The 13,168-nt window shown below is 32.6% G+C and overlaps 1 protein-coding gene across 3 annotated transcripts in view; it reads right to left on the bottom strand.

Annotated features, from left to right (window-relative positions):
* Positions 1 to 13,168, bottom strand: part of LOC108911280 (uncharacterized protein CG43867) — a 375,733-nt gene that overhangs the window by 19,334 nt on the left and 343,231 nt on the right. For all 3 annotated transcript variants that reach the window (XM_018716179.1, XM_018716181.1, XM_018716180.1), the window contains exon 4: positions 7,849 to 7,911. In XM_018716179.1, coding sequence (XP_018571695.1) covers positions 7,849 to 7,911 — 63 coding nt within the window. The remainder of the gene's footprint in view (positions 1 to 7,848; positions 7,912 to 13,168) is intronic.

Below are 13,168 nucleotides of genomic sequence, written 5' to 3'. Positions count from 1 at the left end.
TGTGTAAGAGTAGTAACATTTCATGTATAATATCGCTATTTGACTGTTTAATTAGGGACATTGCAATTGTTTTATTTATTTTGCTAACAGTATAAATAGGCAGGGTTCTTTTTCTCCATTTTTTCATTATTAATATACTCTTTCCAAGATTTTTTGTACATATTTTTCTTTTACCTTCCTATCTCTGTATCATAACTAAACATCGGAAACTTTGTAACCACAATCAAATAAACAGCAGTAGTAAGTTATACTATGCTACTAAGCGGCAATAAGCGTTGTAGTACCAGAAATAGGCTAAATCTCTAGTAGGGTCGTGTGCCGCTCTATGCTCACAATAAGTAATGGTGCTGACTGCCATAAAAACATGTGCCCTACACTCGACCGAGCTAAACGTCAAACTCATTCACACATGCACAAATGACAATGAAACACATGGCCAATGTCCCTCAGCAAAACTCAGGGCAAGCATTAGGGTGCGGTTAGATACGTATCGAATAAATTGATCGATGCGAAGCGTCGGATCAGAGGCTATCTGCGGGATTACGAAAATGTGAAGTAGATACTCTCCAAAACTGTCGAGATTATCCCTTCCTGTACATACATATATGGAATTGACATAAAACTCCCGATAGTCGTAATTAAATATTAGATATTACAGGAAACCATGTAGGCCTTCGAAAGAACAATTCACTTACTGATTATTATCAAATGAAAAAATATATTCTATTACAATCAATATTATATTATCTCTTTCCTAGAACAAGCAGTACAGAATTAATTATAGTCCAATATAAATAAATTTTCAAGAAACTGGCATTTAGTCCCTTTTAAATGTCCCAGACATCAATTACAATTATGTAGTTTCTGTCGGTTTACAATTTAATTTAAGCTTTACTAACATTACTTGGGACCCATCACATAAAGCTCGGAAATTTTGTATTTCTTAATTTTATTTTGAAAATAGAACTAATAATCTTAAGGAATGGATTTAATTAGATGAGGAATCAACGATTTTTTATTTTGTATCAATTTTATTGTCCGCGGTCCCCAACAATCTAGATGAATGGTTCCTCCAAATGGACAACCGCGCCTCAGGCATAAATTTACAGAGGGAGCTTAACAGGACAAAAAATAGGGTTGAACTGATTATTTACTGCCATCGGGAAAAATACAATTTGGAAAACATTGTTACGGAGCTATAATTAATTAAAATATGTACGTTTGTCAGTGAATTAATTCGGTCGCAATTAATAAAGACTAAAGCAGGGGCTAGCGTATCAACCCGATATGTTCTGAATTTATTTATTAACTTATCGGAAGGGGTTCTAAAATGAATGGGTCTCATTAACTGGGAATGAACAAAACTAGAGACAGTTGATTAACTTCCTATAATTAACGCCTTCATAATTAAATTCATTTCAGTTTTCATTTAAAATGTAACATTTTTCTAATGCCTATTAGAGATTGGTTGGTAATTGTAAGGTGGTAGTTATTTTCCTAACACTAATTATAGGCATTTGTAACAACCCAGTTAATTTTACCACCACTTCTTTGAGTGATAGAAATAGAAATATGTTCCTATCGAAGCCAACTGAAGACGTAAGTTCGAAGGAAATAAGTGTCATTTTCCAAAAGATTTAGTTTGTGCCATGAAAAGAAGCTAAATATCAGTGAAAAAGTGAAAAAGACATGTATGTAATTCCAGCAGTTGATTTTAATTTTTTCACTAAATGATATGTAATGTGTAAGTGACATTGTCTGTTTTAAGATGTTAAGGGCCATTATTTTACTATATTGGTTAGTTCTGTTGACAAACACATGTTGAAGATGGTGAAATTTTATAAGATGCTCAATTTTGAAAAAATGTGAAATCACTATTTGGCTTTGGATAATGAGAGTAAAATTGCAACCACTTAAATATGAACATTTAACATCCTTACTTAAAAAATTGTTGTTTCACTTCTCTCTAGAATACGATAGACATTATGTGCCGCAGGATATACAATTTTATTTAATTTACCTATAACTTTAAACGCGCTGCTACAAATACAGTGTGTCCAAGATAAGGATAGGGTAGCATTAGGATCTAGGAAACGGTAAGACAAAGGGGGTGGCTCAAATTAGAAAAAAGTTGTGTTTTTTCTTCCCTTTTATTTTGCGTTTTGGGTTTTTTTATTCTTGCTGGTTGTTGTGGTGTTATGAGGAACCCGCCGTTTTTTAATTGTTTTTTTTTTTTTTTGTTGGTTTTTTTTGTCAAAATATCGGCGCGGCGTTTTTAACAATTATCCTGTTGTTGTGGCCTCTCGGAGGCGACGTGTGGTTTTACAAAGGTTTTGGCGCTTTTGTATAGCGCGCAAGTGTGGCTGTGTATATGTGCTTTTTTTTTTAATATTTGTTTTTCAATTAAGGCGGAAAAAATAAAACGATTTTGCAAAATTTCAGGATATCTCCGGAACACAACTTTTTTCTAATTTGAGCCACCCCGTATCTCTTACCGTTTCCTAGATCCTAATGTTGTTCCATCCTTATCTTGGATATACTATTTTAAATTTTATACTATTTTTGTCAAATGTCAGCAATCATTTGGCACCTTTGATATTTTCACGTTTCAATGTTAGACATGAGATCTAAGAGAATGAATGCGAATTCAGTTTCCATCCAACACTGGAATGAAAAGAAAACCTAGAAGACTAGAATAGGTATATCGATATACAATGCAATAGAAAAATGAAGCTAAAGCAAAAGCAGTAAGATTAAGGTTTATGGGTAAAAAAAGTTTGCCCAGCCAGCCAAGCAGCTTATAGAAGGATGCTTCCCTCGATTCCTCCCTAACCTTCTAAAGTCTAGAGTCCTTAAACTCATAGAAAAAGCATCCTTATAAGTGTGTGTTTGATGCAAAGGCTACACACGCAATGTTATGCCTACATTTTTGAAATAGGCAGCGAGGAAACCTTAGACTCAAACAAGCGCGAAACTTATTTGGTACTACTTGGAGATGTAGGGTGTCAGGCATTGAACAAACAGAAAAAAAAACACATGAAAAAGAAAAGTATATGAAACAGTTTTCCTAGGACCAGAGCTAACTTTTGGCATCCTCTACAGTACAAGCAAGCATTGGTGACATGGATACAAAAAGAAGTTGTGAAAACTCAACATCAGGAAAGATTTCAATGATGCATGTCTGAAGATCAGATTCCTTAGTAAAAAATATTTAAATACAAAAAAAAATTGTTGTCTAACCTAAAATTGCATAATATGGTTATCAGCTTATTGAAAACATTTGCAGTTTTTATTAAAACTGACTTAATGGGACTATAATTTTAGAATCAATTTACAGAAAGAAATTAGCCCCATTTTTCAAGGACTTACGTGCTTCTAAATCAGATCAGAAAGGCCAATTGCTTATCGTGAAAATGGCCTTTCCATTTTTACCGCCTTCCTATACAAAGGGGCAATTTGTAGCGACCTTTACTTTTTCCCCCCAATCAATATCAATAACATTATGAAATGTTTTGGAACTGACCTGACATGACCTGGTATCACACGTGCTATCGATTACTCGTAACATACCTTTAAATAAATAAAAAGGCACCAGGAACTAATTTTCCCACTTCAGACAGAGCATGCCCTTCTATAAAATTACATGAATTTTTAATAATATTAACCACTGCTTTGTAGGAACCATTTCTATAACTTCATTTTTTGATCAACGGTACTAACTTAGGTGAAATATGACAGCAAAAATAGAAACTGAAAACTTAAAACAAACACATAACATTTACAGAATCGCAGGAAAAGACATGCCACTTCTAACGTTATATTCAAAACAAATGAAATGACATTTGAATGCCGGAATACAACTAGATTAAATCGTCATAAAACTTACATTTTTCTAGAAGCCATCCCAAACGAGCGAACAAGACAGTGTCATCACAAACAAAATAACGAAAATAAAACTAGAAACAAAAACCTATCGCGATTCTCTGTTTTTCTGTCAGCTGAAAGACGCCATGACCGCCGTCAGCGTCGAGACGGAAAATAATCAATAAACGTGCGATAGCGAAAGTTAAAACCGTTGCATAGCAACCCCTCAACTCCATCTCTTTTACAGGTACGGCACCAAACAAATAGGGGTGGCGCGAGATTTGTTTTTGACACTCCTATGGCTTTGATACACACGCAAAATGAATTAATATGAAATGAAGGCGATGTCACAGTCGATATCTCTGATTCGGTAATCTCTAGCAAAGCAAAATCAAATTAATGGTATAGATATATTTTTGTGGTGTTTTAACGTTCACATAATAATGATATGCGATGCATAATGATATATATTGTGTCTTTTACATTATTACAAAAAATTGTTAGTGGATCTCAGTCATCATTTCAAGGTTAATAAAGTTAGACACAAACTAAGAGAGTTCCAGAGTCTTCACGCTAGAGATAAAACTGCGTAAATATAAAAATTGGCGAAAACATGGCCTGCAATTCTTACAGTTTGGAAATTACTGATTACCTATTTAGTATAAAAATATTTTTTTCATTTTTCCCTAATATAGCGAGAATTCTACACTATGTACTTCTACTGACAATAATAAAAACAAATTCAATTCTTATACAGGGTGATTTAGAACTTATCCAAAAAATTTAATTTAATTTAATTTAAAGGAGGAATCGAAAATTATTTATTAAAAATACACTTGCACGGCACTGGAAACTGGTCCACTGTAAAACCTGACCTTGGCGCAAGGCAAAACATGTAGTCGGCGACCGGCACGGTGGCAATGTGTAATAAAAAGTGAACGGACAAAAAATTGAAAGAATTCTTTCCCAAGGAAAGAAATAAATTAAATTTTATAACACCTATTTTATATCAGCAGCTGCTGTTATTATTAATTAATAAAATTAATTTGTGGTTTTAATTAATAAAATAATTTGACATACCTGATGTTACAACAACTGTTCAAAATTTTGTCCATCGACAGGTAAACACATTTGGGTCCGTCTTACTCAGTTTAACTAACGCAAATGTTCCCTTGCTCTACCATAACACAAATGTTGTCTTGCTTTACCATAAATTAAAACGATATCCATCAATACACGCAAGCCATTTTCAACATTTGAAAAACTAATGTAAACACAATCGTAAAAACGTTAATACCTACTCAAATCGGATTTCAGTATCCGGAATCGCCTGGGACAGCGATGTAAGGGTTTAAAATACTACAACTTCAACAATTTTTGTCTCGGAAACTATAAAAATTTGTTTACGATATTGACACCATTCTTCATGACGCATCTGTTCTCAATTTTTTTTTTTTGGATAAGTTGTAAATCACCCTGTATATATCAAAGTGGAAGAGAAGCAATACGTTAAGTATGGTTAACAGGTTTTTCCTGACACTTTGCCTCGTTAAAATATGTACAGAGGAATGAGGGTTACTAAAAGGAGACGTTAGCTTCATTATCTCCTGGATAAATCCCAAGAGTTTCTTTTGTTCTACAGTCCTCTTGTGTTCATCATTTTTTTTTTCAAATATATCAACTAGTCATAAATGCTGTGACGGAACTTAACGAACATTAACAATTACTAAAACGTGCTGATAGCTATATTAAAGAAAATATGATCCATTTAAAATTTTTAAGTTTTACATAACGATGAAAATGAAGTCCAACTGAATGAGATTTCAATGTAACTCATATTATAAAAAGTGCTTACTAAAGTTCTTTATTTTATTATTTATGATTGTACTTACTTTTAGAAATCTAAACTTATTATTTATTAAACCTAATAGAGGGTTCAAGGAAACAGTTTCTCTATGCCCGTACTGTAGCATAAAGTGCTAAACATGCTTTCAATTTTGAACTCCAAAAGCGAGCTCATAAAAATTCGCTACTGGGATTAACGCAGTAAAAAAATATTATCTTAAAAGCACATAAATTAAAACCGTAGTAAAGTTCCGTTGTTTATTAAGGTAATAACTTCAAACATCACAAAAGTCAAATTAAGTTCCCGCAGTGTAAAAAATTCCATTAATTACACCTTTTGTTCGTGTCACCAATGCGCAACTGTCATGAGACCTCTACTGTTTTTGTACGTGCACCATAGATAATTTTGCAAGTGTCAGCAGGATATGATCCTGCTTTTTACGCGGATGTCAAAGGGTAGATAATGTTTTACTCTAATAGGGGAAAATTCGCAAAGTCATAGTATAATCATCCATTATAGATAAAACACATCAAGCAGTCCTGTGGATTAACTGAATCGTGCAGAAAAGACTGGGTACTGTGGTGGGCTGCAGTAGCCATCAGCAACGTAAATATATTATTTTGGTGCATTCACTTAAATAAATTTTTTTGTATTTTCTTTTCCAATTCTCTATCATTTTATTGAGTGTAATTTTTGCTTATCGCCTCTGTTTTGCAACGTAGATCTAACAACATGATTAGGTTGCATGGTTTTGGAACATCTACCTCTTGGTAGTGCATCAGTTGTCTATTGCAGATGTATCTGATACATCTGGATGCCATGAACAAGTTAGAAAGATAGTAGAAAATTTTGAAATAATCAACTTTCTTGCTATGAGCTGCACACAAAAGGATTAAATTAATGAATAGTAATTGTTATACAGGGTATTACTGAACTTACGTCAAAAATTTAAAGGGGTGAAAAAGGAGCAAAAGCTGAGTTAACTGATGTCACAAACTTGTATCGGAAGTTTAAGGTCATAGAGAAAAAAGCTAATTAAAAATGTGTTTAAAACTGTTTTGGAACTGCTGAAATACATGTATTTTATCGCGGCGAATACTTACAAAAAATTGTGTAACACTTTTTACGAGTTTGTAGATTTCTTATGAAACCGGACTGTATTCGAAAGTCAATTTGTAATAAATTGTTGTAGTGAATGCTGTACTGTTGAGAGTACTTATTTTAATAGCCATATTTCCAAGTTTTCTTTTGAAAATGGTGCATTTATTTAGCAATTGCGAATATTATGATATGCTCATAATTTACGGCGAAGCAAACGAAAATGTCCACAGAGCTTGTCAAGTGTACCGTGCAAGATATCCTGAAACATTTGTTGCTGTAGCACAAAGAGTTTTGGACACCGGTGAAGTATAACCGTGTCGAGGTCGCGATGATGACCCAAGGCGACCACTAAGAATCTTAAATGTCAAGGAGATGATTTTATGTCTCGTCGAAGAAGACCCGCATCGTAGCAGCAGAAATATCGCACAACAAGTAGATATTTCACATCCTGTTGTGTGGCAGACATTATGAGAAGGTTAGTTGTATCCATTTAATATTCAACGTGTTCAAGCGCTTACTCCTGAGGCTTTTCCACTACGTCGAGATTTTTGCGAATGGTTGCTTTAGGAACATGCAAGAAATCCTCAATTTACAGCGCAAATACTTGGTACAGATGAAGCATGTTTCAGTCGAAATTGTGTTCATTCAAAAGTTCATTAACACCCTGTAATTTTCATGAAGTTAATGGTACGCCTATGACCAATTAAACAATATTCAATCCATTCTATTTCATAACAGACTATAATGTATTAATGATTTTTTACAGTTACGTCTTAAGACTGAAAAATGCTTTGGAAAGATTTGTTTATTTTCAAGTTCACAGAATTATATTAGTCAAATATAAGTGAGTATTTGTTACATTTTCGTTACGTTTAACATTTAATATTTAATTCAAACGATCAAAATTTGATAATAAATACACCGAATGTTTTAAAAAGCTCTTAAATCCTACAATACAATGTTGTATCTAAAGGAAAGAGACCGGTCCTGTTATAGACAGCCGTCTGAAGCACGCTCTGTTTGTACCACTAACTCACCTTGTCCTCCGCTTCTTCTGCTCGTCCCTCCGCCTCCAGAACTCTCTGCTCGAGCTCGGAAAGCTGAAACCAAAAAAGAAAATTAATGACTCTTCCCAGCTAAAGTATTGTTCGTTGTTGTTGCTTTCCTTAACGAACGTCAAAATGTCTTTACACTTGGTGTTCCCACCATTTCAAACAGCGTACTGCCCCCTAGCGAGACCACACAAAAGCGGCCGTTTCTAACGAGGGTTGCTAGGTGTCGCAACGGGGGTTGTACGTGGATAGAGAACTTTTAGGTAGGCAGCTCGACCCTTAAAACGTTTCATAGCCTCGACGTAATATGTCTAGATAAATGAAACTCCCATAAAAATGTGTGGTAGAATATGAAACTTATATATCAGGAATTCTATATGTAATATTGTAAAAGTGCACAGGTTTCTTAGTATACAAATATGAGCACTGAACTCTAAGTTTAATATTCAAGTCATTATATAAGAATTCATGTGAGTTCTGGGGAGTCTTAAAACAATTAGTTCATGATACAAACTTTAAATTTAGTAAAGTGCATTTGTCTCATTTAACTACATGTAAAATTTGAAGCAAATCAAGTCATAGCGTCGTAAATGAAAGAATTTTGAAAGGCCAAAAGAGTTATCTGATGTCAAAAAGACTATTTCCAACAAAATTATTGAATGTTGTAAGCATCAGCAACAATACTCCTACATCCTACATCCTACTCAAAATCAGTATAATTTACATCAATCACTTATAAAAATGAAAGACAGCTAAATTGATGAATTTACAAAATTTTGTAAATGCATTTGACGCTACTGGAACATATGCAGAGCCTTCATAAATGTTTACAATCCACGTGAAGCATTTTGGAGACCTTTTGAAACGGAACAAAACGAAATTTAAATAATTAAATATGTTGTTGGTCAAATGAACATGAAATATTTTACATATTATATATAAATTATTATAATTTTTTGGCCTTAGCAGAAAACTTTTTTAGGGACGCCTATGAAACTCATTAAATTTTATTGTTAGGCGTTTTTATACATGTTCAACTGACTTCGGAAAGACTATAACCTTGAACTTACTATTTTAATAATTTTTAATTTTAGCGAAATTTAATGACCAACATGAAGGAAATAAAATTACTTGGCACGTGGCTGGTAAACATTTACGAAGATTCTGTATTTGGTTAGGCAACGTCGATGCGACCGACATTTTAGGTTCAGCTGGTAACCTATGTGTATTTTAGGTTGCCTAAGCTTCGCCTGCGGGTGTTTGGTCTTTGTTAATTGAATGTCTGTTGGTTTTGAATTCAAGCAGGGACTGTAAAAGGGGTGTTTATCTTCAAGAGGAAATTTCAGCAAGTACCTTTTTAATTATGGACAAGTTTATGCTTTTGACTTATATCTTTTAATATGAGAGTAAAAGGGGTTTCCGTTTGCATATTTACAATAATTTGTTTTCCTAAAAGAATATTACAGTTAATATTTTACTGAAATTTACATAGGCGGAATACTTCGTTTGTAGTTGCTTTGTGTTACACAGTCAAGAGTATTCTGTAGGACTAGAATGTTTAATATTGTTAGAAAATTATCAATTGTCTATTTTTATTTACATTTACATATAGACCAATCAATAGAGCATTAAAATCGGTGATTTTGTGACAAAAATACTAGTAGCAAACAGACTATGCAGTCATGTAAAAAAACGTTAAATCTTCTGACGGGTTTTCTTCGTTTTTAATTATCCGATCGAATCGATCGACTTCTCGTTTTATTCGTATGAATCACTCGTATTCGTAATGAATCACTAGTTTGTTTAAATAAAAATATTTTCATTTATAATACAGATTTACTGCTGAAAATCGTTATACATCAAAATAAATGTGTAGATAGATAATACCTTCAAAATAAACAGTTACCGGCCTTTTCATTGAAATACTTGTCTTGAATTGAATTGCAGTATTGCCGGATAAGAATCTATTGACCTTCCGCATATAATTATGTGAACTAACGAATAGCGACGCTTTTTATCAAAACTTTGTTATATGTAGTTTTGTTTTAATTAAAATTGAACAAATAATTGAAATTCAAACTGGTATTAATTACATAAATGAAAAAAATAATTTACATTGATAAAAATTACCATACAAAAAACATAATAAACCTCTTGTTTAATAATATTGACTACACTATAATATTCAAAACCATATATAAATAACTTTCTTCTTCTTAATAACCAGAGCTGTCATAATTTATAATGTAATAACAAAATAGAGTGAACAATGATTATAAGATTTATGTCATTGTATCATTATGAAACAATTGTTTTACGCATCGTTGTCATCGGTTCCACAATCTGGATGGAATCCGTTATAGATCGCATAGTAGCATCAAGTATGTTGCTACTGTTGTTTCAGCGAAAGGACCCCGCACAAAACATATGGAAAAGGTGGTACACTCAAATGATCTAAAAATTTAGTATGTTGTTCCTCACGACATCCTGATCAAAAGTCCCCATAAGCACACCTCTGAAAATGTATAGTTTTTGAGATATGAAGCAGTAAACATCAGGAATATTGGTTAATTCCTTCAGATGCGTGTAGCTCCGTTGCTATTTATTTTACAAAAAAAAAATATATTATAAAGTTTCAGGTTTTTGCAGTGTTAATAAGACAGTGTGATCAAATTGGTCGTAAGCACTTTCGTTTTCAAGTTATAACATAAACTTCAAGTTTTTTAAATGTAATTATCTATTTGCACTTTTTTATAACCAATGTTAGCACAGTACATTCATTCCAAGTACTGAAACTTTTTCAAGTTTATTGTTTCCGTTTCTCTACATTGGCCTAAGTGATCAAAATCTGTAACTCAGTTTCGGATATGAATACATTTTATAAAGCAATCTCTTTTAAATTGCAGTGTTTATATTTTCAAAATACTCTTTTACAGCTTCCCAATATTAAATCCGACTGCCGCCTGATCGAACCGGAGGAGCAACGATCGGTTCCTAGGAAAGGGTCATGCAGCGTGCTGTTTTATTTTACAACCGTCATGAAAACTGAGGCTGGAAGAGGGTTGGAGGTGGCTCACGGAGACGTGCTGGGAAAACTAAGGCGACGCCGGACGCAACACGTGGTTTGATTTTTACTAATTTTCTATTTAATGCGAGGGATTCAAGTCAAGGATTTGGAAAAATTAGTTATGTTTGTGGTGATCCCCCACATTTAAAAAATGCCTCTTAAATGCATCCATCATAAACACTATTTTTTTAAGGGAAGATTTTAGACTTTCGTCATGAATTTTTAAAAATATTTTAAAAATTGGAATTGGATATCGTTTCTAACATGTTGTCTATTAACACTGGTTACAAAAATGTGCTGGATTAAAATTAATCGGAACTGTAGTTGCTATTATTTGGTGGAAACAAGGCAAAAGGCAGCAGAAGATAGCCAAGAGAAAGTTATTTTCGAGATTAATATTGGTTAAAGGCAACAAATTGGCAGAAAATAAGAAGCGTGAAGTCTTCGTTTGTGAAAAACAACAATAAGCTAGAAACTAACCTAGCAGCTGTTCTTGTTCACGCAAAAAAAATCTTATTTCAAATGTATATTTGAATTTAAGGTATCGCACGAATTTTCTTTATTCACGAAAATTATTTATTTATTTAAATATTTTAAATTTCAATCCAGAAATATAATTTCATACTTTAAATATAGGAAACATTTAAAATAAGTATTTGATACTTACGGTTAAACGAATTCTATTCTTAATTTTATGATCTACGTAGATTTTATAGAAACATGTTTTGTAGGTACTGTATATTAATATTAATGTATCGTTTATTTAATACAAAATTGAATAGTTTTGGTCAACTGATTGTATACCGTATACCTATATTTATTTTAAGAATATATTTGGATATAAATATTTTTCAGTCAGCAATCAGCATTAAAAAAAATTTTGTTTCAAACTCATAACACCTAGTACAACAGATAGGATCGTTCGTAAGTTTAACCAACCAGACATAGGTCGGTCTGGGACTTATTAATAGTCCTCATTATTATGTCGTTAGAACGATCCAGCTGCTTTAGTGTCGTTATTCACAATGGGATGTGTATACACAGAGCGTAAGTGGCTCCATCTATCGTGCTACTTCCCACCTACACCATTCTGTCACCTACTATAATTTTCTTTCAAGAAAACATAAGTTTGATTATAATACGCTTCATTTTACAATTTTAAGGAACTGGTAGTTTTGAAACAAATATGTTTGCAGTTTATAATGAACTGTAAGAGATATTGTAGCTAAAGTGCGAGATAATAAATTTCAAACCTATAAAGATTTGTATTCAATTATATATATTTACAAATAATATAAATTCTAAGAAAAATTATAGATTACAGCAAATATTTCACATAGTTTGACGAAAGTATACATTTGAATCCAATAAAATAACATCTGCTCATTTGATCCAAATACTTTTTTTTTCATTGTTATGGATACAATGCGTTCATAATTAATAATTTTAAAAAACCTTTTGATTAAGACGTTTAAAATAGGTCTTGTCAGAAGTCTTGCGTGAAGTAAAGTTACAAATTTTTTGAAACTTCATCCCATAAGGTAAGTTTTCGTTGGAAAGCGCCGTATTCAGCTTCTATAGTTTCTTGTATTGTGAACAGAATTCACGGCACTCCATTTCGGAAGCCATGGAACAGTATTAATCTTAATTAACTGGGACTGCAGTAAAATTAATGCATTTCATAATTTAGGGAGGCATAATGGCGGAACACAATAGGCGCGTGATTTAGTGTTATCATAGATTCATTATTACAATAAATCCCGAGTTAGGTACACTAAGTTCGTTAACTCAGGGAAATATCTGTAAAATATTAGTGAGGTGAATTTTATTAGGATTTGACAAATTACTGTTCGTTATGCTTCATTATTTATGTATGTAGATCATAAAGAAGATTATGGAAATACTGTCAGTTGAGTCGATATCAATTCCAATAATAAGTTCTTCCTTGAAATAATATAATCGAAGTGGAAACCTTGTAAAGTAAAATACAGTCAGCGAAAAAAAAAGCCATTATATTCTCATGTCTATATGGGTTCATTATTATTTCGTTTGTTAGGTAGAAGTTATTGAAAGTTATGGGTGTTATAAAAGAACATGATGAACATTATCAAATGTACCAGAAACAATAATAAATGACGAAATAACAATATTTCTATCAGTTCGCTTTGTATATGTCTCTCGACTGCAATAAAATAGCTACTTATTTATTTTAAAGAAAATTTCGTTAATGTAGAACAC

The sequence above is a fragment of the Anoplophora glabripennis genome, unplaced genomic scaffold (assembly GCF_000390285.2).
Source record: "Anoplophora glabripennis isolate ALB-LARVAE unplaced genomic scaffold, Agla_2.0 scaffold304, whole genome shotgun sequence".
Classification (NCBI taxonomy): domain Eukaryota; kingdom Metazoa; phylum Arthropoda; class Insecta; order Coleoptera; family Cerambycidae; genus Anoplophora; species Anoplophora glabripennis.
Note: the sequence above shows the minus strand (reverse complement) of the source record. Positions and strands in the feature narration are given on the sequence as shown.